This window comes from Rhinopithecus roxellana, chromosome 6 (genome assembly GCF_007565055.1).
Source record: "Rhinopithecus roxellana isolate Shanxi Qingling chromosome 6, ASM756505v1, whole genome shotgun sequence".
NCBI lineage: Eukaryota > Metazoa > Chordata > Mammalia > Primates > Cercopithecidae > Rhinopithecus > Rhinopithecus roxellana.
Window position 1 is genome coordinate 153,644,655 of NC_044554.1, and position 25,233 is coordinate 153,669,887.

Genomic DNA, 25,233 nt, shown 5'->3' on the forward strand with positions numbered 1-25,233 from the left:
GTAACGTCCAGAGGATACAGTGACAAATTAGTTTGCAAATGCTCTTCGGTTAATAAGCTCATCCAAATTGGCATCTCCCCATTGAGATTAAGATGTTGTGTGCTGAATTGCCACACCCATAGTTTCTGTATGCTAAAAACAATTCTATAAAGAAAAGATTTATTCTAATTCTGATTAACTTCTCCTGCATTAAATCAACTACTGGAAGTGGGCAATGCCAGGAACCTCACACTAGGAGACGTGAAATACAAATGTGATCTAGTGCTCATCCTTGTGGCATTTACACCCTCTGGTTGAGGAGATGGGAAATAAGCCAAAGAAAGGACAGCAACAGAGGACCAAAATTCTGATTAAAGACCACACAAGAAGCTAGACAGTTTGGTTAACAAGCAAATCAGTGGAGTGGTCTATTCACAATTCACGTAGGAGCTCAGAAGAAAAGAAAAAGCATGTGTGATTGATGAACAGGAAAGACCGCACAAACATCATGAAATTGAGCTAGATATGGAAAGGTGGGTAGGATTTGGAAAGATAAAAAAGAATATTCTAGAAAAAATGGCCTCAGGCACAACAGAGGACATTATACTCAAAGCCTGTCAGCCTGACTGGACCAGAGGTTTGAGAAAGGAAGAGTTTATTTGAACAGGTAGGCAGGGTAGCGAGTAGAGCAAACCTTAGATGTCAAGCTAAAGAATTTGGAATTTTGCCTTGCAAGTAAGGTGGGCCACTTAAGGTTTCTGATGAAAGGCCCAAAGAGCCTAAGGCAGCACGTGCGTGTGGCACTCGCCAGGCAGGGGTTGGGAGCAGACAGAATCTGGCAAAGCGGACAGCTTAGGAGTCTATGGCTATAGAGCAGGCTTGGGGGAGTGAGGTCCTCAGACTCTATTGAGAAGTGAGAATGGCAAGGAGAGAAGGAGAACAATGCTGGCTGAGCCCTGTCTACATGCAGGGCACCGTGCCTCCATGCTCCACATTCATTTTCTCACTGGGGTTGAACAACCACCCAGAGTGTAGCTCTTATTCATCTCATTTTACAGACAAGGAAAGTCAGGGAAGTTATTCAAACGTATGACCTGCAAATGGAAGAAAAGCGATATGTGCACTTTGGATAAATCAATAGAGTCGGTAACTAGTTGAAGAGTGTATGAAAGGCAGGATGAAGTCAATTATGCCTAATTATGCCTATAAGGTTTCAAACAGTAAAAGACTGAAGGTCTTTCCTAATTAAAAATATGAATCCAACAAGAGCACATTGGATATGTAGAGTCCCCTTTCTAGGCTAGCTGTTTGCCCTGGAAGTGTCTGGAGTGCACCCCTAGTAGAGCTACACAGATCACGTTCTGTTTACTCCCACTCAGGACTGAGTCAAGCTCCTGACTCGGCATAAGGCTTGCACGTCTAGTCTTGTGTGGCACAAGTGTTGTTTTGCTAAGGATCAACAATACCATCTGGAAGACAGGCTTTGGAGGCTGAGACATTTAAGGCCTGAGTATTAATCCAATTTTTATTTACCTAGAATAGACTGGGCCACCTTGGGAAAATGGGAAAATCTGATTTTTCTATTCCAGTGGTCCAGTAAAGGGCATCAATGAGCATTGTTTCAATGCTCCTTCAACTCATGGGCCATATTAGTTTGAATGAAGATGTGTCCCCAGTGCAAATAGAAAGTAGTTAACTTACTTCAAGGCAAAATGGATATGTTAGAAAGAACATAGCTACCTTTCTTAATTGGAACTGTGAAGTAAATATACACTTGTACATTAAATTGTCTCATAGTCAAAAAGTCAAAAAGGGACTAGCTTCATCCTTGCTAAGGAATCCACCTATCAAAAATTATTTCATCCTCCACTGGAAAAATAACAAGACTTGTGAGTCGAAGATGCAACTGTTCTCATCAATGTGGAGTCCAGATATCCCTGATTGGCCTCTATGGTGAACTTGGTTTCCAAGAATCACCATGATTGACTTTGACAGCCCCTCAGGTGCTTTTAGTTTTCTTCCAACGTCATCTAGGGGGAAGAAGAACAAAACCCAAATTGAACCTGTCTTCTTAGACCTTTCTTAAGGAAGTCCGGAGCAGAACATGAAGGCATGTATGATTCCACTGGCACGTTCACAACCTGTTGCCAGCCTCTGCTGATGTGCAGGAATGTGTTTAGAATTCATGCAACATGATGGCCCTGACAGCTCCCATTGTGCAATGCCATGCTTCAAATTGTGATTCATCAGTGAGATGAGATACAAAGGACAAACAGTTAGCAGCAACATGACTCTACCTAACGCACTCACAAATAGCCCAGAGCATGCAGACATATTGGTTTACAGCATCACTTGCCTTCTCCTCCCCAGAGACCGGCTACTCCCTACCCTCACACACACCACACATTCCTAGCCAGTTGTTTCTATATTGAAGGCAATTTCTGTTTAAAATAAATCCAGAAGACAGACCATTGAAAAGAAGCAAATAAAACTACATGTATTGAGTAAGGAACATCTCTGGGAATCCTTTAGCTCTGAAAATAGACAAGAGTCATTTCTTCGCATTCCCCTTCCTCAACTGAAATGTGTTTCTGAACACATTTCACACCAATCTGTCAGGTTAGGAGATCCATGATGGTGTCATCTCATGTCCTTTCTCTCACCCAAGCAATGGACAGAGGGGAGGCAGTTTGTTACCAGAGGCCAGGTAGTTAAGCATGTCTAAGAACAGAATGTGTCCGAGCTCATTTGGGGGCTTCACCAGCCACCAGGCCACACCCATGTTTCAACCCTAGAGTCAGACTTTTTGGTTGGATTGAATGACATTTTTCTTTTTCAGAGGTGATTCTAGAAACTTCTAGAAAAAAATGAGAAAGTGGCCCTGAGCTCAGTAAAGCTGCAATCCAAGTGTCCTAAAAGGAGAGGTGTACAAAAATGCCAAAAAAAAACCCCAAAAAACAGAAAAACCATGAACATTGCTCGACAAGTCCCAAGGTTTAAACACCCTGCAATCATTGTCATGCAGCCAAAGTTAGAATTCATTTCAACACAACTCGCTGTGTCTTTGTTGAGCATCTCCTCCGACTTCCTCCAGCATATGCTGGGGTGTGTTGGGAGGGGGAGGAACATAAACATGAATGACAAATGGCCTCTTTCCTCAAGAGCTTATCTCTCTTGAGAGAAGCTGTCGTAGAGAGGAATCGTGGTAGTATATTTAAGGCCAAATGGAATTAGTGCGTAAAACAGAATAACCGAAGCATTAGAGAGAAAGGGGAGACAACTCATCAATTTTAGCTGGAGAAAAGGCTTCTAGAAAGAAATAGTCCTTAGCCTGGGCTGGAACAGGGAGAAGCAAGGAACAGGAGTCCAAGCAAATGACAAAAGACATAAACAAAGGCATGTCCAGTGGAAAGCACCAAGCACATTTGGAGATTGCTAGCCTGGATGGAGTACAATGTGGGTAAAAATGGGCAAATCTCAAAACACAAGTTATTGCCAGATACCATGGGGCATTGAAGGCCATGCTCAGTGGTGTGAACTTGATCTAATAAAGAGAGTCACTAAGTGCTTCTGAACATGGAGAGGATACACTGGGCTTCACAGGTGGCCGCTGCACCTCCAGGGTGAGCTTGACCCTGAGGAAGACTTGTTCTCTGTTTTCCTTTTCGATTCATTCTCTCCAAGGTCACAAGAGGCCTCCCTTTCCAGCAGCCCTTCAAACCTGTAAACATGCTCCCCTGATGCTACCCTTGTATTTTAATCAGACTTACTTTTTCATGTCTTTCTCTTCTTCAACGAGAAGCTATTTTAAAAATCTATGTGCTTCCAAGACTTTTTCCCAGGCAAAATTCAATAGCAATCCCCTTCCCCCTCTGCCTCAAGGAAGAATGGGAGAAATGGCTGAGCTTCAAGTTCATATGATGCTAGGGGAGTCACCTGGAGTCTAAATTAGGAGGAAAACAATCTTCGCTAGGACTTAGCTAGAAAGGAACTCAGACTGGGCATCAAGAGGCAGAAACTGGAAAACAGAGGGGTAATGCATCGCTCCCCCTGTAGAATACCAGGTTTCAAAACATACGGTTACGGGAAACATCTAGACCCTCCTGATAAATGTGATGCCTGCTGAAGTTTGACAGCCATGGGTCTAAACGGACCTGGGAGCAGAAGTGCCAGGTCCACTTAAAGCCTAGCACTAGCTTTTCGATAGTTGGACATTAACTGAAAATATGAGCACAGCTCATTCTTTCTACACCCATGTTTGTTTCATCATATTTCAAATCCCTGTTCCCAGATGTGCTGCTCATGTCTCCTAGGAGTTTCTCTTCTTCCTCATGGTAAAATCCAGCGCCCTTTTCACAGCCTGTAAAGCCCTGTATCTGCCCTTCCACTCTCCCCACAGATCCTTCAGTGCCAGATACAGTGGCTCTTTGTATTTTTCAAACTCTCCAAGTGCTTTGTGTTCTGCTCAGAAAGCACTTTTTCCAAACTTGAGCATGGCACACTCCCTCACTTCCTCCAGATCTCAGCTCACAGTGCACCTTACCCGAGAGGGCCTCCCTGATCGTACTACGCGAAACAGCCCCCAGAACCCAGCTTTGCTCTCCATCTCTTCCCCTGTGGTGTTTCTTTGTGGCAATCACCTCATCTATTACATATGTGTAATATACATATGTGTAATCACCTACATATATTACATTATTGCTATTTATCCATACCCCCACTCTAAGTTAGGAGGGTACAAACTCAGCCCTGAGTCTAGCAGAGTGCCTGGTGAAGAGAGGTCACTCCTCTCATATTGGCAGGAGTTGTGGTTAAATAACAGTGTCACAAATACTCTGGAATAAGGAGAAAGGGAAATATCCATTCTCCCCTTTTCAAGTAAGAGTCTCTAGAATGGCCTTGGGAAGAACACCTCTTTTCCACTCTATGTGTGGTTAGGAGGGGCCTTGATTGGTCTAAATCAGTGGTTCTCAAAGTGTGGTCCACAGACCAGCAGCAGTGTCACCCACCTACATCCCGCTAAATCAGAAACTCTGGGTGTGGGGCCAGTGATTTGCGTCTTCACAGACCCTCCTGATGAATGTGATGCCTGCGGAAGTTTGACCACCATAGGTCTAAATAGAGCAACTCATTTTATTTCCCCAACTAGGGTGATTGGTTTAGAAATGGTGACAGCCCCAATCAGAACCAACCAGGAGCATGAGGCTTGCCAGGGTTTCTGGGAGAAAAGACTCGCTCAGTTGTCTAATTTCTCCAAAGCTATAACCACGAGGAACTGGGAGGAGGATCACGACCCACCTGAAACTAGAGCCAATGCAGAGGAAGCTGTGGCAAAAAAAAAAAAAAAAGAAAGAAAAAAGGAGAAAAGGCAAACCTGGGGGACCTCATGGAAACCTTGATTCAAGTCATGTGTGAAGTGAAATTTGCCCTGGTGTTTCAGTTATGTGAGTCAATTAATTTTCATTTTTATAAATGAAATGTGTTACAACTTTAACCACTTTAATGGGTTTTCTTCACAGGCAACTAGAAAAAGATCTAATTAATACAAGGTGGGTGGGTAAAAGTATATATTGCAGCCAAATTGGAAACAAGGGATGCCATCAAAGTGCAAAGGAAAGTGACATTGCCACACTAATACGCAGGCGCCTGTTGTACACTGCCCTGAGCTGTGACTCTCCACCACCTGAGGGGGTCCTGGGCCTGAGGCTGATACGGGAAGGGCCCCTTACCCAACCTCGAAGACAGCCTGTGGAAGAAAATGCGTGGCTACATGGACCAGCATGGCAGGAAGTCGGTCACGGTTCCCAAGAACTGAAGGACAGAGCCCATGAATCAGAGAACAGGGATGAAGGGGTCCAGGAGGGAAATGAAAGGCCAAATTCTTGAGCCACCAATGCTGGGGTGCTGCCTTTCACTGGCCTCTTGTGGCGCAAGGTCTGTGAAGGACCAAGGGCAAAGCAGACACAAGTGACCTTACAACTCATAACTGTGAGCAGTTTCACTGATCAGTGCACAATCTTCTTGCCTTATTTCTCCATCATCCATTGATTATTTAAAAATTCTGTTAAGAGATTTTCCATCTGATGTAACTAATGAAGAAGGATGCCAGTGACACACAGGTGATGGTCCATGAACAGGTCAAATGCCTTTTGCAGAAATGAGGGGTGCTGTGGGCCTGAGACTGGTGTGCCTTTGCTTCCTGCAGGAACACACATCTGTTGAACATTAGAATCACATTCCATCTCTTCCACAAAACAGTTACCTGGACTCCTTTCTCCTGCATGGGAAAAAATGTCGTGGTGCTTCTATTAAAATACAGATAACTAAAAGTGTCAATGTGATCCCAAGCCTTAAATGGAAGCATTTGGACTAAACTATTCGACAACACAGACTAGGCCAGACTGGAAATGGAGAAGACCAACCCAGCACTGCTCAAACTTCAGTGTGCACAAAGATCATGTCCAGACCTTGTCAAATTTGCAGATTCTGATCAGGGTGCCTGGGGTGGGGCCTGGGAGTCTGCATTTCTAACAAGCTAATGATGCTGCAGGTCCGAGGGTGGTGATACGAATAGTAAGGGTCTAAACCTCATGCCAGTGTGGTGACATTACGGAATGTGCACTGGGGAGTGTGGATATGTCTGAGCATGTGTGTCTCTGTGTGTGTGTACATGGGTAACAAGTGTATCTTCCTCACCCCAGATGTATTCTGCAAAGGAACATGGCCCTGACTCTAAGCTTATCATAGCAAGTCAAATAAATTAGAACAGTTATTGGAACCTGAGGCCACCGCACCAGATGTAATGAATCCAGTAATATGGAATCCCTTTGAGAGCAAAGAGAAAATCCACTTTAAAACTCCACAAGAGGGATATGTCTTCAGGGGAAAAATGATTTGACCCATCCCATGAATGAATCATTGACAGGTGAGATTCTGTGAAATTGACCTTATATGCTGGAAGAGTACAGCACAGGAAGTACACAGAGCCTTTCGGGCACGTGCACAGGCAGCAGAAGGGGCTGGCTGCGTCAGTACTTACGAGGTGCACGAATGCAGTACAACACTCCCTGGCCAGACCACTTCCTCTTGCCTCTGAGCCAACTGCCTCCTACCCATCCTTTTAAGCTCAGCCCAGATGTCATTTTCTCATGGAGGGCCTTCCCTGATTCATCTGCCTTTCCCCTCCCCACACACATACACATCGTAGGTCTGACCCTCCTGTATACAATCTTCTTACACAACAATTTTTTTTCCTTCTTAGCATACATATCATAGCATAGATACATGTTTATTTCTGAGGATGTTGGTTGAATGTCTTCCTCATTCACTGGACTATAAACTCCATGAAGACAGGAACCATGCTGTTTATCTCACCCCGTAACCCTAACACAGAGCACGGTGCCTAGCATTTAATAGGGCTAAACAAATATTTACATAAGAGTTGAAGAGAGAGAGGGAAGGAGGAAGGAAACATAATTTCTTGACCTGGTGTCCACTGACCTGCACCCCAGGCAGAGAATCCCCTGTTGTATGCAAAGTTAGGAGTGCATTTTTCTGGGAAAAGGAGGCTCGGCTGTCTCAGAATCTCAAAAAAACAAATACTGAGAAAACAAAAAAACAAAACTGTGGCTTCTCAAAAGTTAAGAATCACCAAGTTGCTAATATCACATCAATTGAGAACATCTTAAGCAAGATGTGAAAAAAACAATCAGTTTCTTTCTTTAGAAACTGTTACTCAGCGGTCCTTGAAAACAAAAGATGAAAAGGGAAGAAACAGTTTACAAGTACATGACATTGGAATTAAAAATCCTAATTCCATGATGAATTCAGTCTTCTCTAGCAGGATCAGACATGAATGTGTATTATCTTTAGAATTAATACTGTGGACCAGAAAAGACAATGTGAGTAGAGAACGGCCGCTATTTGGAAATCCATAAATTTCTCCTTAGAAGACGGATGAAATTGGTTTATTTAAAATTCAATCAACATAAACCACAGCATATTATTTCCAAATAATTTTGACAATTTTGTCAAAATAGAACTAAACAGAAAATTTTGTTGAAAAGACAAAAATCTTTTACAAGAAAAAAAATCCTTCAAAATAAAAATGCATTATAGCACAAGAAACATTTGCAAATTCCCAGTGTTTTAGCATAGTTTAGAAAACACAGAAAATTTGGGGGTGAGGATGGCTTGCCAGCAAGAACTATTACCACATTATGGTGGTAATGGTCAAAAGCACAAGTTCTGCCCAGGTCAAAATCCTGGCTCTGCCTCTTTCTTGCCTAGTTACCTTGGACAAAGTTGGTAACTCCTGTAGCTCAGTTTCTTCATCCACACAGGGAACAACACCTGCAGGGAAAGCACTTAGCTGCTGCCAGGCACATAGTGAGCACTCAAAAGTGTAAGCTCTTACTCCTGGCCTTATTATTGTACTGTCCATTATTATTGGCACTGGAATACATAGCAGGCTTCCCAGACTTCCAGGCACATTGAACAATCAATGCCAGCTAACATGATTGTCATTACCTCCTGTTATCAAAGGCAATGGGCTCATTATAGCAGTATAGCCCTCTGTTTTCAGACATCTGATCTTTTTTTCTCTAGAAGTAAATACCAACCTCAGCTTTCCTGCAGTCCTTAGTTGCTACGTATGTCAATAAATCCTACTAGTGGCTACAAAACTACGGGTCAGTATCTGCTTAATATCCTTCCTCCCTGGCTTTGATCACAAAGACAAAATGAAGACTTCAATTTCCTGGTTTCCTCTTCATATGGAAAAGCTTTCAGGGGTTCTAAAAGGTCTTCTGGCCCAAGTTCTTTGAGCAGTTCAAATGCATCCACCTTCATGCTCGCAGATGGGCCATTTGCTGGGGATACAATGAAGAAACCAGCTCACCCTCTCTCTCTCTCTCTCCTTTAAACTCCAAACACTAGGTAAGATGGTAAGGATCATAAAGAACAACTCTTTCATGTTAAAAGAATTATTAATTCCAGTATCGTCACCAGATTTCCCCATTTCCTTGCAAATCATATATTTCCCTACTCTCTGTGCCCATTGACCAGACTCTTCAAAAGCCTGAAGCCAGTAAAAAGGAAGCAGATTTTTACAGATACATCCTGTTGGCTGTTCTCAGCTCATGGGCCTGTACGCTTGGCTGCAGTCCTCTCCCTCCTGTGCATGGTGGGAGAGGATTTGGGCAATTCTGCACAGGAATACTGGACTTCATTTCTGTCCAGCAAACAAAGCTCATTGTATCCAGTGTTTTCTCCTCCCTCCCTTACTGGGTCCTGGGAAATTCATCTAAAAGTTACCAGGGTGATTCGCCACACTGGCCTCTCTACAGAAAGCATCTCAGCGACCAGGAGAACTTTGACTCTGGATTCTAATTCTGGCTTCTCATATGACCCAGCCAAGCAAGTCCAGCACTTCCTCTGGGCATGACTTCATGAACGAGGAGGCAGTAAAACCAGTGCCCTTTTTCTCCCCCCCACCCCCCCCCCCCCCAAAAAAAAAATCAGGAGTATAGTTTAAACTACTATAGGCCAAGAAAATGCCACTGAGCTCAAATCACCACTTTGGTCTATCTAGGTGGGCGTAAGAATAGCTCCTAGCCCTTTTAACCAGGGACCCACTTTGGATTCTTGTTTCTAATGTTTAGGAATTGATTGTACAAAAGAAACCTAAGCCCTGTTCATTCAAAGACTCAAAAAAAGTCTTTGAATGAACAGGGACTCAGAAAATTAAGTCCCCTTGGTGACCCAAAGGAATCTGGGGACCCGCATGATCCTGGACTGGTTCTTATAATTTCCTCACCTGGCACAATGTTTCTCAAGATGTGGTTCCTGAACCCCAGCATCAACCTGGGAACTTGTTAGAAATGCACATTTTCAAGCCCCACCTAGACCCACTGAATCAGCTCTGTAGGTGATTCCATTTCATGCTAAAGCTTAGGAACTATGGACCTAACACATAGACTATGTAATAGGTATAACAAATTACTTCAGAAATAAATGAATGATGAGCAAATGAAGAGTCATGAGCTTTACTGAACCCCTGCTCAGTATAACCTGCCCATAGTTAATGGTGGAAAACACTGCAGCATGCCGCCTCCATGTTTGGTGAATGCTGGTGCATGAAACTGTAATAATTTGGCCTCTGCCTTTGCTTTCTAATTCATTGTCCACACACCCTGAAGTCTGTGGCACCACCCCACAGAACAGTCTCTCAGCTGCCTGTGCCACGCTCTCCCTGGCCTCCATGGCTGTGACTATGAAGTCTTCTGTGGCTGGAATCTTTTCCTTTGTTCTCTTCCCCAGCCTCCTACTCCTCTTTTTGTCCAGCTAACCCCTACATATGCTTTTGTTTTCAGCCTAGAAGTCACCTCCTCCAGGAAGCCAGCCCCCTGGCAGAGCACGTTTCTCATAGCATCCAGCATATCCTCTATCAGAAAACACAACCCTCTCTCTCCACATCCCTGTTAACTCGTTTTGCTCATTCATTAACCTGCCCTGCAAGTTCTGTGAGCTAGAGGACTCCTTTCTCATTCCCTGGAGGACTCCTTTCCAATTCCAGCACCTTGAACAGTGCCTGGTGTCATTATTTAATCAATCAGTCATGACTGTAAAAGAATCTATGCTCTTTTTTGGTAATGGGTAATATGTGCCTATTTTAATTTATTATTGATTGATTTCATTGACTCCCAGACATGAATAATTGACCATTAATCTAGAAAAGATGCCTTTGGATACACGAATATAATTTTCTCAGCACTTTCTTCCTTGATAAAACTGCCAACCCCCAAGTTTTTTTTTTTTTCTTTAATGTGTACCCTCCTGAATATTTGGTCTCAGCTACACAACTGCTCTATCTCTGTGTGCAAGCAGCATGGACAGTGCAGCAGCACTGCTGCTCCTTTTACTTGCCAAGTCAGAAGAAAAATGAGACTCAGTCTCAGATTTCCACATAAACAGAGTACAATGTGTTGGAGTGTCCAGGAATGCAAAAGCCTCCACTCCTATTTCATATTTTCAAATACCCCCATCAATTTTAATTTTTGCCAACTTGATTGGGAAACGGACAGAGTCCTGGATGGCCGTCAAACCCAGTACAGCTCTGAGCCCGAGCCCAAAGCCCTGATACTGCTCCCCAAATAGCACAGAGGCCAGTGTGCCTTCTCTGAGAGGCCCCTGCTGCTGCCAGAACACCGGCTGATTTCACAAGATGCTGTGCCTGCCCATGTTGTTTCACTGAGTCATGATGCTGGCCTCACAATGCATCAAAGCTCCAACCAATCTGTATGTGGCCTGATGGAAACCAGCCCACACAGAGCTGCCTCCGAGGCACCCACCCCAGGTCCTCTTGCTTGCAAGGAGTTCTGGCACCCAGGTGGATATCCTGATTTTCAAAGGGCAACCTGAAACCACAGCACTCAGTCCTGTTCTCACAAGAGCCACTAGACCTTGCTGGTGATGTGACCAGGAGAAAGAAATACCTTAGTCGTTCCATCTGGGATTTACAAGGGAAACCTCATTCAGCCTCATGAGAACCTGTTGGGTGAAGATATTATCTCTATTTCATAATGAAAAAAAAAAAATGGAAATTCAGAAGTGTTAGATCCTTTGCCAATGACCACTGTCACTTACTCTCCAACTTGTTCCAGAAAGGATTTAAGTCAGCTTACAAAACTACATGAAGAATAAAATAAAATGAAATGTGAATGAGAGGAAAGAAACAGGAAAGATAAAATTAAAACCAGGCTTGAGGTTAATTTTTTTAAAAATCATGCATGGAAATTCTGTATATTGGATAGAAATGGGTCATAAACTTGGCTCTGAGCTGTCTGATAACTCCTGTGAAAAGGGAAAAAATACAGCTCACGTCCTCAAGTTCTTTCACTTTTCTCATAGGAGAGAACTTTGAGAATCTTTCACTGCTTCGTTTGCATACAAAATGAACTAACATTATTTTCTCCACCCAATGAGGAGAAGGCAGTAAGGCAAAGGGAAGCTAAAATAAAAAGACATAAGCTTAAAGATAGAAATACCAAGGAGATCTCAGAAGTCCCTTCCCCTTTCAAGGGTTTCCTAGGAAAGGTGGTCCTAACTGCAACTGACACCCCAACATTAACGTTGAATTATCACATAAAATTAAATTATACTCATATTACTGTTTATAAAGGCAAGAAAGATGGATATCAAAAAAGTTAAAATTTGCCACGTATTTCTTCTTTTCCTACAGCCTGAATTCTAACCCTACAAACAACAAAACAAGACACCTGAACTCCTTCTCAGCCTCCACCCTGTAAAGCACGCTGAGGACGAGTTGATGATTTCTCAAGTTCAGAGTTGCATATTCATCTTATGGAATTAATTATCCTTTCTGCACCTTCCCCTTCAGTTCAGTCTTATCCATTGAAATAATTTATGAAAAGCACATTATGGAAATTTTAACTCAATCCAAAGTGTTTGTTTTTGTTTGTTGTTTCATTTTAGGAAACAGTATCAATTTCTGCACAGAAGTGGAAGAAGTTATTCCGAATGAGTCTAGCAATGACCATGTAAAATAAAGAAGGAAACCTCTTCAAGTACTGGCACCAGATGGCAAAGAATGTTCTGAAGATAAACACCACACAGAACAGGCTTCTATAACAAAATTATATTAATAATGAAATCGACCTTGACTGAGCATTTGCTCTGTACCAGGCCTGGATGAGTGCCTTATCTGGAACGACTGATGCAATCCTCACACAAACCCTCATAGCAATGGGGTAGGTCTTCTCAGCACCCCCTTTTACACATGGCGGAATTATCAGGAGGTTCAATGGGTGAACTCGCCTGCCCAACAGCAAGGGCTTGCAAGTTAAGAGCTCAGAAGTTGACCGAGGCAGTCTGGTTGCAAAGCCTGCTTGACACCTGTGCCACACTCATTCATACCATTATACTGATTCTTTTCTAAAAGCAGCAGTCATGGTGGTCTTCAAACAGGCCTTGTCCTGTCCAGTGTGGGACCTGCTGCTCCCCTGTCTGCCTCCTCACTGGCTCTTCCCAGAGGGCACGCTCCACTCAAGGGAGAGCTCCCCACACAGTCTTTTCCTAACCACCTACCTCACCGGCCACCCCCAGGCCCACCCTGTCACACTCCCCTATTCCCTCCATTACGCTTCTTGCATCAGGAATGGCCTTATTTCTCATGCATAGCTGCCCGCACTAGGCAATGATTTTCTGAAGGAAGAGCTTTGTCTCTCTTGTTAAGTCCCAAATCACCATGCTTACAACAGAACCTAGCATGTAGCAGGTGTTCAGCTGAAAGCTGTAAAAAGGAGTGAATAAAATAACTGATAAACTCCTCCTCTGGGAGCTCATGGCAGAGCAGGATATTTGGAAACCTGAGTGGACAGTGATAGAAGTGTGCACACTCTGACTGTTCGCTGATGGAGCCCCCAGACCAGGTGTGCCTGTCAGGCTAGCTGCTCAGTGGCACGGGTGGCCTGGAATGAGTCCCTTCCCCTCTCAGTGCCTCAATTAGCTCCACGGTAAAATGAGGCAAACACTACTCATGTCAGCTTCATGCTCATGCATGCAAAGGTCTTTATACCCGTAAGTAATGAAAATATGATTAAGTTACACCATTCTGCCTCCTGCTTTCTAAGAAGTAATCAAGAAGTTCCCTAAGCAGCCAAGAGAGATGCTACAAAATAATTAGTGTTTTACCTGCTACAGTGACACTCATTCAAATCTGTGCTCAAAAGCCTCCTCTAATTGCATCTCAGATGTAATTTTCTGAGGAGAAACACTATAAAATTCCAGGATGTTTATGCTTAAAATAAACTTAAAGCTAAATACATAAAATCAAATTAAAATGGCATTTAACCTTGAGCTAGGAAAGTTATGCAATAAAGAATTAACCTTGCTCAAAGAGAGTCTGATCTTGCCCTCTGCCTTTGGCCTCAAAGAGACAATCTTTAAGCCCCTGGAATGTCCTGCCTGACAGGAGTGTGTTTTTTGCCTGAGGCATCTGGTCACTAGAAAGTCTAACAATAGGACTGAATATGAGGCTTTGGGCTATGCAATAACATTTCCAACATCTAGAGAAATTGAAGACCACAACCATTAGCACATTATACCTCCAAGAGGGGCTAGAAGATAAGGTCATCCATGCAGGTGGCATGTGATTGGGTTCCAATAAAAACTCTGAACGCCAAAGGCTTAGCATCACTGGTTGGCAATACCCAGTGGATATTGCAGACAAGAGGAGTTAATGCCAGCCCACGATGCCATGAGGTGAGGACAGCAGAAGCTCCATGTTTACACATCTCTTGATTCTGCCTTATGTATCTTTTGTGATTTTGATCTATATCCTTTTCCTATAATATAAATAAAAATCACACCCATGAGTATTACCACTTGAGTTCCTTCTAGCAAATTCCTGACCTGAGAGTGCTCTGGGATCATCTCTAAACTTGTGGTGTCAGAAGTGAGAGTAGTCCTGTGTGGACTGTGCTCTAACTTTGAAGTTGGTTATCTATACAGTTGACCCAATCTCTCCACAAAGATTAATCTATCTATTAAGATATGAACAGTTTTCTTTGTTTTCTCTTTTTAAAGAAACAGTATTTGTCTTTCTTTAAGATGAAAAATTAAACATAAGAGGATTTTAGACTTGGATAAAAGGATGTTCCATACATTCTCATACCTTTCTGAGTGAACTCGTGTCTTTCTTTTTACTTTGGGTCCAAGAAAACTGGACTGACCAGATTTTGAAGCTAAAATCCAGGTAGCTAGAAAGCTATTTAAGATCCTTGTTTTGGGTGACTTGGATGGATCAAACAGGAAAAAGCCTACTTGTGGGTGAGATGGAGAAGAACAAATGAAAGATTGAAGGGAAATCACCATCAAGCTTTGAGTACAGCCTGACAGAAGGCTCAGAGCCAATGACAAGGCACAAGTGATGTGACTATCAGGCAAATCGCTGAGTGATGCCAGGGTAAAGGACTAATCACCCCATTGGAGGTCCAGTTGTTATAACACCATACAAGAAGAGGCTAGTTTGAGGTCCTCAGACAAACAGAGAGGTCAGGGCAGAAACATCTGTGGATGGCAAGTATTTCATAAGAAGATGACAAGCCCAAACAATACCTGAGGGATAGAAGAGGAACCAGGGGGTTCAAGAGACTTGTGAATTATAAATAGGCAGAGGTGGATGGAGAGATTCAGAAGGGTCATCTTGCCTGCCACTGGGAGTCGCAAATAGACTTGTGCAATAAGAAGTGCTCACAGCATTTGGAGCATCAAAGGTGGACCGAAGACTCTCTCACTCTGACCAGTTTATTACATGAAAAGACAGAAGTGTGCACACTTTGACTGTAAGTGTAAAATTGTGCATGGGGATAAAGACCTAAGATGAACTCAGAATTGGGAACAGCAAAAGTCACAAGGAGATCAGAGAGGATGCCAGTGAGAGGCAGGCTAAGAGGAGCAGCCCTTCTAGGGGTGGTGCTGGGTGAAATACAAAAAAGGTCAAAAAAGAAGAGGCTCCCATTCCCCAGAGAACTTACAATCCAATGCTGAAGAAATAAGAAGCAGTGCAACATAGAACATGAGTTAAATGATAATGAGCACAATTGGAATAACTAAAAAAAACTAAAGAGCATTTTCCAAAGTCTAGGATGAAACTGGATCTGTGTCTTCAGCTTAATTCATGCCTGAGGTTGCATTTTTTTTTATTTTTTCAGTCAGACCTTAGTGATGACCTTGAGCAGTAGGATATAAATAACTCCTACATGCCTTGCGTTCCAAAAAGGGAACACTAGGCATAAATGGGTTAAGTCAATGTAGAAAGTGAAGGCATCTTAGGGAGGCAGGAGAATGACATGAACTCAGAAGCAGGGATGTTCATTGTGTATGCAGATACCGTGAAGAGAAAACAGACTTTTAAGGGCTGAAGTATGGTAAGTGCTGCAACTGCGGTGTCTACTGCCACCTGGTGTCAGCATACCTTAATTACTGTCAGTGTGCCCTAACAGTTGAGTCCGCTAAGGAAAAATAAAAGTAAGATATATAATGTCACACTTTAAAATAAAACATCTCATTCGATTTAGGACCCTAGTTCTAATGGCAGTTCTTGACAAGTCATTAAAAGATGTAAACAAAAATGTTTTCAAGCATGTCGTTCTTTGAAGTAGGGGAAATTTACTTGATTTTAATTATAGAATAGCATTTAGCTTTATTTGATTTTTCTCGTACACAAACACATAAAGTCTGTACCCCTTGCCTGTATTTTCTATTGCTTTATAATAAGTGATCAGTTTCCTTTGTAAGAACACACAAAGTCAGTCATTCAGGAAGTCTGTGATCTCCCCCTGGAAGCAAGCCACTGGCAGTCCCAGGATCCCAGTATATCCAACACCAAGGTCCTGTCCGAGTTCCAGTGCTCTCCTGCACGACCTCCCACCTCCTACCTCCCAGTACCTCAACAGGAAAGGACACATCTGTGAATCCTCTGGCATGAGTTCAATTCCTTACAGCTGTAAAAACCACTGCATGGAAGGAAAAGAACATTTCCTAGACTGGGAATCCCCAGACACTTTCCCAAACTGAACAAGTGAACAGGACTTTCGCTCTGGTGAATGATACCCCATCAAGGAGAGTGCAGAGAGGAAAACACTCCTGAGATGATTGTGGTCTCTAAATGTCTGGGCTTCACTGCACTTCACATTCATTTTTCTGACTTCTCTGAAATGCAGTCCTGCCCTGACTTAAAGAGTTCTGCTTTGTGGGAAAGTTATACTTACTTGCAAACATTTCTTCCAAGATGTGAGTCTGAGTTAGAGAAAAAGTCTGTTGCTGGTATTTCATAGGCATAAGGAATAAAAGATCACTTCTTTCCCTAGTTTGGCCCATGAAGCACTAGCTCATCTCCTGGCCTTTGTGCCCCAGGCTGCCCAAGGCTGGTCCTATCCTGTGGCCTAAGTCCACAGCGGGAAGGTAGGTTTGATACTGGCTGCTAAGGATCTCCAGAGAGCCTTTGTGGTGGGAGCTTGCCTAGTCCTCTTGGATGGCTCAGTTGGCATCTGAGGCATGAAAGGAGAAGGAACATGAAGCTGGAGGAGAGAGATGAAGATGAGATGAAAAAGCAGAAAGGAAGACAAGAACAGACTCAACACTTTTTCTCTTTGAGGTAGCCAACATTTGAATCCAAATATAATCTACACAACTTCACGTTAAGTTTTCCAGGTGGGTACACAATACACTGCTTCTCTAGCTCCTGGAAATTTCCCTGCAATGCACTAATAAAGGAAAATGCAAAAAATTATTAAACAGGGTTATCTAATTTGAGAAGTCAATTAGCAAAGCTAAGACTTGAGACGTGTTATCAATGCATTTAGTTAAAACTTTTCTGCAGTTTGTAACTAAATTATTTTGCACCCAAACATATTCAGTTAGTTAATTAAAGCAAGCTATGCTGATTGAAAAGAACTTAATTATACATTGAATTTTTATGCCAAATAAGCCAAAATGGGTCAAATTGATTTGTGAAGCTTAAAAAAAAATCCAAAACAGAAAAAATAAAGAAATATTGATTACTATGCAGTCATTTCTCATTCATTTACAGAGTGGTAGTTTTTCAAGTACTTATACAATGGACAGTTTACTATTAACAATGTTAAATTGAGTAAAAGACCAAAATAAAATAGGAGTTATAAACCACAGACATTGCAGGGCTGGCATGGTGGCTCACACCTATAATCCCAGCACTTTGGGAGGCTGAGGCAGGCAGATCACCAGAGGTCAGGAGTTCGAGACTAGCCTGGCCAACATGGCGAAAACCCATCTCTACTAAAAATACAAAAATTAGCCGGGCGTGGTGGTAGGCACCTATAATCCCAGCTACTTGGGAGGCTGAGGCAGAAGCATCATTCGAACCTGTGGGGCAGAGGTTGCAGTGAGCCGAGATTGCACCACTGCACTCCAGCTTGGGCGACAGAGCGAGACTCTGTCTCAAAAAAAATAAATAAATAAAATTAAATTAACCATAGACATTTCAAAAGCAAAACCTAATTCAGAGAAATTGTCATTATTATTTTGACCTTATAAGAAGCACTATCTCACAATTATCAAAGAATCTGCCCTGTGGAATTTGTTATAAGATTAAGGAAACCCAAAATGGGTAATATTTTCTCAGAAAAATATACTCTATTTGCATTCTCTCTTCCCTCTGGTACAGGACAGTGGTGCTCAGAAAGTTATTTGGGTGTGTTATGCTACTTCATTCTTTGTCCTTAAAGGAAAATACAGGTATTTTTTGGAGAATGGAGGGGAAAATAAAATAAATCAAATTCCAATGCAATTTATATATATGGACATCCATGATATCAAGGCAAGTCTTGTCAGTCCTGTAAGGACTCAAAAAATGTATCACAGTCACAGATCTGACTATACTTTTGGGTTCATTTTAGAAATTCCACCAATGATATCAAATGTACAGGCAAAAGTTTACATGTGTGGGATGTCATATGATTGCTGATTTTACCTTACTTTTTCAACATTATTTACAAGTACAATGAACACATGACATTCTCATGAGACAAAAAACAATGGTTTTTAAACAATTGCAGTGCAATTGTCACTTACACTACCCTGGAGGAAGTGTCACAAAAGAGAAACAGTTCATTTTGAGATTGTTCCACAGATTCATCAGTGGGAATGTATCTAATCAGTCCTCCATGATGACATCAGGAGAAGATGTGGACAACCAGAAAGGTAAACGGCCAATCCAGGGGTGAGTTTCTCCACAGAAAGGAAGGGACACAGGACAGCAGCACACTCTGTGCCAGGACTACTGTGTGCCAGTGCTGCACCGCCCACTGGCCTCAGTCCTCAGAGGAGCAATCCTGCCAGGTAGTTACTGTGTATCAGTTCTTTCAATAAAGGATCTTGAACTCAGCTAGCCACCAGGGCACACTGCTAACAGTGGCAGAGCTGGACTGGAGTCTAGCTTGCTGTCCCCTTCCCCACGGCTCATTCTCAGTCCATCGTTCCATAAAGTCTCCTACAAACCCTGAGGTTAGGTCCTTTCTGGAGCTCCCCTGAGAAGAGAATATCTTTCCATGTTGCACCTTGTTCATTTTCTTCTCCTGCCACATATATGCTTAGAAATAAGGGGGAGAAACAGGATCTGGCCAACACTGGCCACTCTACCTTTAAGATTCATGAAGGTGCATCCTCCTGTTGGACTGTGAGATCACCAGCAGAGGGCAGGGCAGGCAGAATTGCCCAGCTCTCCTTCCGGAGCTCCTCTGCCCTTTCCAGGAAGAAGCGGCCCACTGTGGAAGGGCACTTTACCATGACACCATGACACTGATCAGGAGAGCACAAGCCCACTTCCCACCACATCCTGGCCTCTAAATCTCCATGCACAAGGATCCCAAGAACATTCTTATGAGCCACCCAACTCAGGGCATCAAGCCCTTTTCACAGATAAGCATCCTCCATCGTAGCTGCGGTAGAATCATTAAGGGCAGAAGGGGAGCATTTGCCTGGCCACCTAAGGAATCCAGTGCTCTTTATTCATAAATGTCCAAGTCATCATTCATAACTTCTGTTGAAGCGCTCATCATATTTCTGTTGCAGTCCAGAAATCATAACACTAAATAAATTACCAAAGGCAAAATATATAGACATTCAAAAAAGGAACTAATCTCTGCAGACCTGCTCTCCAATTTTTGTTTTCAATACATTCCTTTGAAATGGGATAAAAATCAAAGGTGTAGGCTGCTGGGCCCTGAGAGAAGCACAGCCTTTCCATTCTATTTTAAGCAGAGAAGGGTCCAACCCAAATTTGCAAACAGGATAGAGGAGCTTCCAAAAGAGACCTTACTCTTCTTCATTACTGAATTAATCATGGAAGAAATGATGGCAACAATTATAGAGCACTGATTATGTGCAGGCATTGTGCTAAGCACATACATTCATGTTCATAACCTTATTGAATCTGGATGGCGACTCTTCAAGGTAGGTTCTTTTATTATCCCCACTTCATAGATAAGTAAGCTGAGGTTTAGAGAGCTTAGGTCATTGTTTTAGGTTGCATAGCTGGGCTGGATTTTGAGCCCTGGGGCACTATAAAGTTCTTAATTGCTATATTCTACTGCTTTCCATCAGACCTTCAAGTGAAGGTTTTTAGATTCCAAATAAAGCCAGATTTGTCTATCTAGCTGCTTAACTCACTGCAAAGTCTCACGTTAAGATCCCTCAGTTTCACTAGACAAGACGTCAGTCTAGGGGTGGTGCACAGAGGAGAAAGAAGGGAACCCAGAGAATTCAAATTATAACGGGAAAATGGCTTGAAGGAGCTAAACCCATGACTTGGAGCCAAATGGTTTGGCACATGCAGACATGTTTGGGGATTTGTGATGACAGGGACAGTCTTTTTTCCACCCCACTTCAACCCGCCTTTATAGAGCTTTATCTTTTATGTCCAAAGATCAAATTTAAAAAATCATATTTAATGAGAACTAGGGGAAATAAACTGGTGGCAATTAAAGAGTAAAAATAACCTCTCTGTGGCTTCAGACCACAGGAGTTTTCTAATTTTAAGAGGCACAGGCAAATCACTTAAGGCCTTTTGGACTGTGTTCATCTCGTGTTTCCTCCTGCACCCGCAGTGGTTAAAGTTATAGGCAGCCATAGCTCTTGAACCCATGGAATCAGGTAGTAAATGGAAGTATACCCAGGCCAAACTCATCAGCTCAAAAACGCAACCTTGCAGTGCGGAAGTCAAATCCAAGTCTCCTTTGTAACCAGTTGCTTTGTGTGGTAGGGGGTTAAACACAGTTAGAAAAGGTCATTGAGTCCTGATTCTTAATAAGACTCCTTCCTCCCTCCATCTTCAAGCCCTGTTTCTACTGTCATCTGACTCTGGACATGAAGTCTCACAGATGGCCAAGATCCAAAGAATTCTCATTTTGCTTCCTTATTTTCCACGTGCACATTTGATTTGGGCTAGACCATAAGGCAGACCTAAACTGTTCCTCGGGTAAAATAACCAGACTCATTCAAACACCCAAAAGCAGCCAAGTGACTTGAGATTCCATTTAGGGGAACCAGCTCTGTCCTGTACTAGTGTGGTTTAGGCCAGAATTTGGGAAGCCCTCCTCAATCTCAGAGTTAAGCTAACACCTGGAAAAACCCTGCAGTGTAGCCAGCTTTCCAGTAAACCTGCAGACCTATAAAAGCATGGAATTGCCTGGAGGACATGGCTCTGAAATACTTCTTGGAATTTCCCAATTTGGGACATGGAATGGGGCTGACTCAAGATGAGGTCAGCTGCTGGACAGTAAAAAGATGTCTACCCTGGGTTTTGAGCTTTGTCCTGCACAACAAGAGATTTCATACACCATGTTCCAAGGTCAAGACTATTATTGGTCTGCAACACAAACCCATCCCCCAGAACACTGTACTTACCGGTAGAAAGTGGCGTAGTCCACAGTCGAATGGCAGGTCTGAAACTCCCAGGATTTGAGCTTCTGGCATTCTCGATGGGCCCGGAGTTTTACCTTGACTGTCCCTTGACACAGTTCAGGTACTGGCTTTCTCTGAGGTCTGTTGCAGAACTCATTGGACTCCACCCTCCAAGACTCAGCAAAGTCATCCACATCAAACTTGAAGTTTCCATCTCCACCAATTAAGTCATCACGTTTATGTCCATTGTAGTTGCCACAAAGACCACAGAGCTTGCCCTTGAGATGCGGGGCAGCCATGACTTCTACAAAACTGTCTCCATCCCATGATATTTCTAAACCTAGAGGAGGAGGAGAGGAAAAGGAAATCAACCACTCATTAAGGCACTAATAATTCCCAAATGTGTACATCCTTACACAGAACATATGATTGACTGTCTTCCAACAAGGCGCACCAAGGGTTGGTCCAAATTCTTGGTTAACTCTTAATCTCACTATAGTGAGTAATGTGTAAAATTATAGGAGTCATACGCTGGTTGGAGCTTAGAATTTCTAAACCGTATAAAGTTTGTCCTGATAACATCTTATGTACCCCTGGTTTGACCTATAGATGACTATCCCTTGATCATCCTACTCTAGGGTTTATATTTTTCCCTTTTCCTAAAGTAATCATGTTGACCCAAATCATGCCTTCATTTATCTAATGACTACTACAATGTGCAAATGGAAAAAAAAAAAAAAAAGATGATTATTTTTAATGCAATTATTTGCAGCCAGAAATTCCACCATGTAATTATTCCCCCAATGCCAAAGGAAAATTTCCAAATCTCCTCCCATAATGAGAATGTTAAAGCAATCAATATATAGTTTCTGAATATATCCTCTTCAAAGGCAACACTGGTATAATGAGAACATTTGCTCCCTCATTATTTTACAACCATTCCTGAAGCATGGACACTGTCTGATTAACATTTCTTGGGGTTTGGGGTTGAGTCGTTGTGAAACCTTTCCAACTGCTATCCCTCAGGCTTCCAATCTGGGTTTGCTCAAAAGCTTCAACGTTTCAGATGGTGGTGGAGGCTATTAGGCTATGGGCAAGAGTTCTTCCTGTGCATACATCAGCAGGCCAGTACTGCAGGTTCATCAAGGAAACTCTCTTTACTCCAGAATGTAGAGAACTTAGACCCTTCTTGGTCTGCTAAGCTGACTATCTAAAACGCTGAAGAAATTGTCTGAAAGTATGCATATACCTCCAGACATGCTGGCCCAACACTTCCAGAAGCCACACTGGCCAATGACCCTTCTGAATGGTGGAATTTTTATGTCACAGGTAGAACAGCCATGTTATGCTGTCACAGAACATAGATACATCTGACTAGAAGGTCAAGAAGAAATGTTGTTATATCCACTCTGACACTGTGTGTGAAGACACCACCCATAAGAGAAAGGAGAGGCTTTCATGAAGAGTCTTCTGAGGCTCAACCCAAAACAGATGACAAACTTTTCTAGCCAGAGTTTTTATGTCTCAAATGTGTGTTTTCTTACTGTTCTGGCAACACCCTGGCAGTGCCTGAGTCTCCCCAGTGAATGGGTGAACTCTGTACCAGTGAATGCAAGTGGCCACCTGTGGCATGGACACCAGGAAACATTTAGAGTAGATCAAGGTGTATTTCGGCCCTGGGACTTCTCTTATTCACTCTCTGTCTCCAAAGAATGGCACCCACAGAGGAAGCCTCTTTTTAACAGAATGGTCTCTGTCCACTTACCCCAATGTGTCCACGTGTTTTGTTTGTTTGTTTGTTTGTTTTTTAGACAGTCTCGCCCTGTCGCCTAGGCTGGAGTGCAGTGGTGCGATCTCAGCTAACTGCAACCTCCGCTTCCTGGGTTCAAGTAATTCTCCTGCCTCAGCCTCCTGAATAGCTGGGACTACAGGTGCATACCGCCACACCCAGCTAATTTTTTGTATTTTAGAGATGGATTTTCACCGTGTTGCCCAGGCTGGTCTCGAACTCCTGAGCTCAGGCAATCCACACCCTCAGCTTCCCAAAGTGCTGGGATTACAGGCATGAGCCACCGTGTGTGGCCCCCTTTTTTTTTTTTTTTATGTCTTTCCTCTTGTGATCCTGACAAAAACATTTTTCATTATGTCTGTTTTGAGCTGCTGGAAAGAGCAAAACCACTTTCCTCCTAAAAGGCTTTGCTTTTGTTCCTCAAAGATCAAGATTAAGCTGATGAGCAAATGTTCAGAAGTTGGAAGATGAGGTGGTGATGGGAAAGGAGAAATAGTGGGAGGGAGCGTGGAAGGCAAGAAGAGACAGAGAGAGGATCTGGTCTAGATATGAAATTGGCATAAGGCAGCAACATCAGAGTAATATGTGGAAGATCAGGAAGAAATACCCAGAGGTAAGACTCTTAAGCCAATACACCCGAAGTTTGGATATAGTCCAAGAGGAGAGAAGGCTGACAGATCGCATTCCTATGATTAGGTCACACAACTGCCACAAGAGTTACTTCAAAGAGAGATACTGGTAGAATAACCCTCAGTCTAAAACTGGGTTTCTCAAGAAATAAATGGAAAGACCCATGAGGAAATCACTGTATGGTCAATGGAAGAAATAGAAACATTCTTAGACCAAAGAAAATTTTAGAGATTTCTTCGTTGAAAGAAGAGTCTGAGTTCAGGAAAGAAATTAGACTTAGATAAAGAAAAAAGAAAGAGAGCCACAGGAAAGTCTCTTTGGGGAATAACTTGATAAGGAGAAGCCAGTGATGGGCCCAGGTAGGAGAGAAGGGACTTACTGCTAGAAATCCACAGGTTGAGCTGACCTCCCATGTGGATCTCTGTAAGAACACCATGTCAACTCTGGCAACCACAACGATCATAGAAAATGAATTCTATTTCTTCATACCTTAGCATCTAACACATTATATAGCACATAGTATGTACTCAGTAAATAAATGAATTACCCTGGTAACGTAGGTATACTGAATCTGTGAAGCCAAACACATTGTGAGTTTCATGCTTGTCAAGACACTGAAATAACCATTTTGAAAGAAGACAAGCAAACTATAAGATGATTTGTAATATACTCTGTCAGGTATTAAGAAACTTGACCTCACAAGCCTGTAGCCAGGCAGCTGCCCAGCAAGAGAAATGAGAGGAGAAAATCAATTCCATACAAAGCCTAACTTTCACAGCACAATTCTGAAGATTTTCCATGTTGCAAAATTTTCCAAACTACAAATCTCTTTCCTAGACAGCAGGCAAATACTGTTCTTCTAAGCACCACAAACGGTTGAGAATGTACGCACCAGGGATTTCCAACGTCTTTACTACTGACAATGATATACTAAGTTTGAGACTTTGGGCAACTGAGTTCATGGGAATTCAACTCACGGTGAATGACTGTGTTCTTTCTTTGCAGTGGACTGGTGGTCCATACACTTTGAAAGATGCAGATCTGCCGTGTTTCCAGTAAACCCTTCTCAAAACTCATGACATCTCATTCATAAAACACAATCCCCAAAGTAAGAGAATAATTTGTAATTCACTCTCCTGTCTTCCTCTTTCTCCATGTCATTGTTACATTAAGAAGATTTTTCACAGACCAATGCTAGGCTTCTTATTGTGAAGGGATGACTTATTCTACTACAGACGCCTTTGTCTGGCTATATCATTTACATATGTGTTTGCATGTATATTTTTACCCTCTACATGAGCAAAATCCATACAAAGTAGATTACAGTAGTGAAAGACAAAAAAAAAAAAAAAACTAATAAGTTGTAATTGAGG

General features: G+C 42.6%; 1 protein-coding gene across 1 annotated transcript in view; it reads right to left on the bottom strand.

The window, feature by feature from the left end:
* BMPER (BMP binding endothelial regulator) overlaps positions 1-25,233 on the bottom strand; it is a 252,570-nt gene that overhangs the window by 47,830 nt on the left and 179,507 nt on the right. Inside the window, exon 13 of the mRNA XM_010357797.2 lies at positions 21,445-21,781. Within this exon, the coding sequence (XP_010356099.1) occupies positions 21,445-21,781 (337 nt within the window). The remainder of the gene's footprint in view (positions 1-21,444; positions 21,782-25,233) is intronic.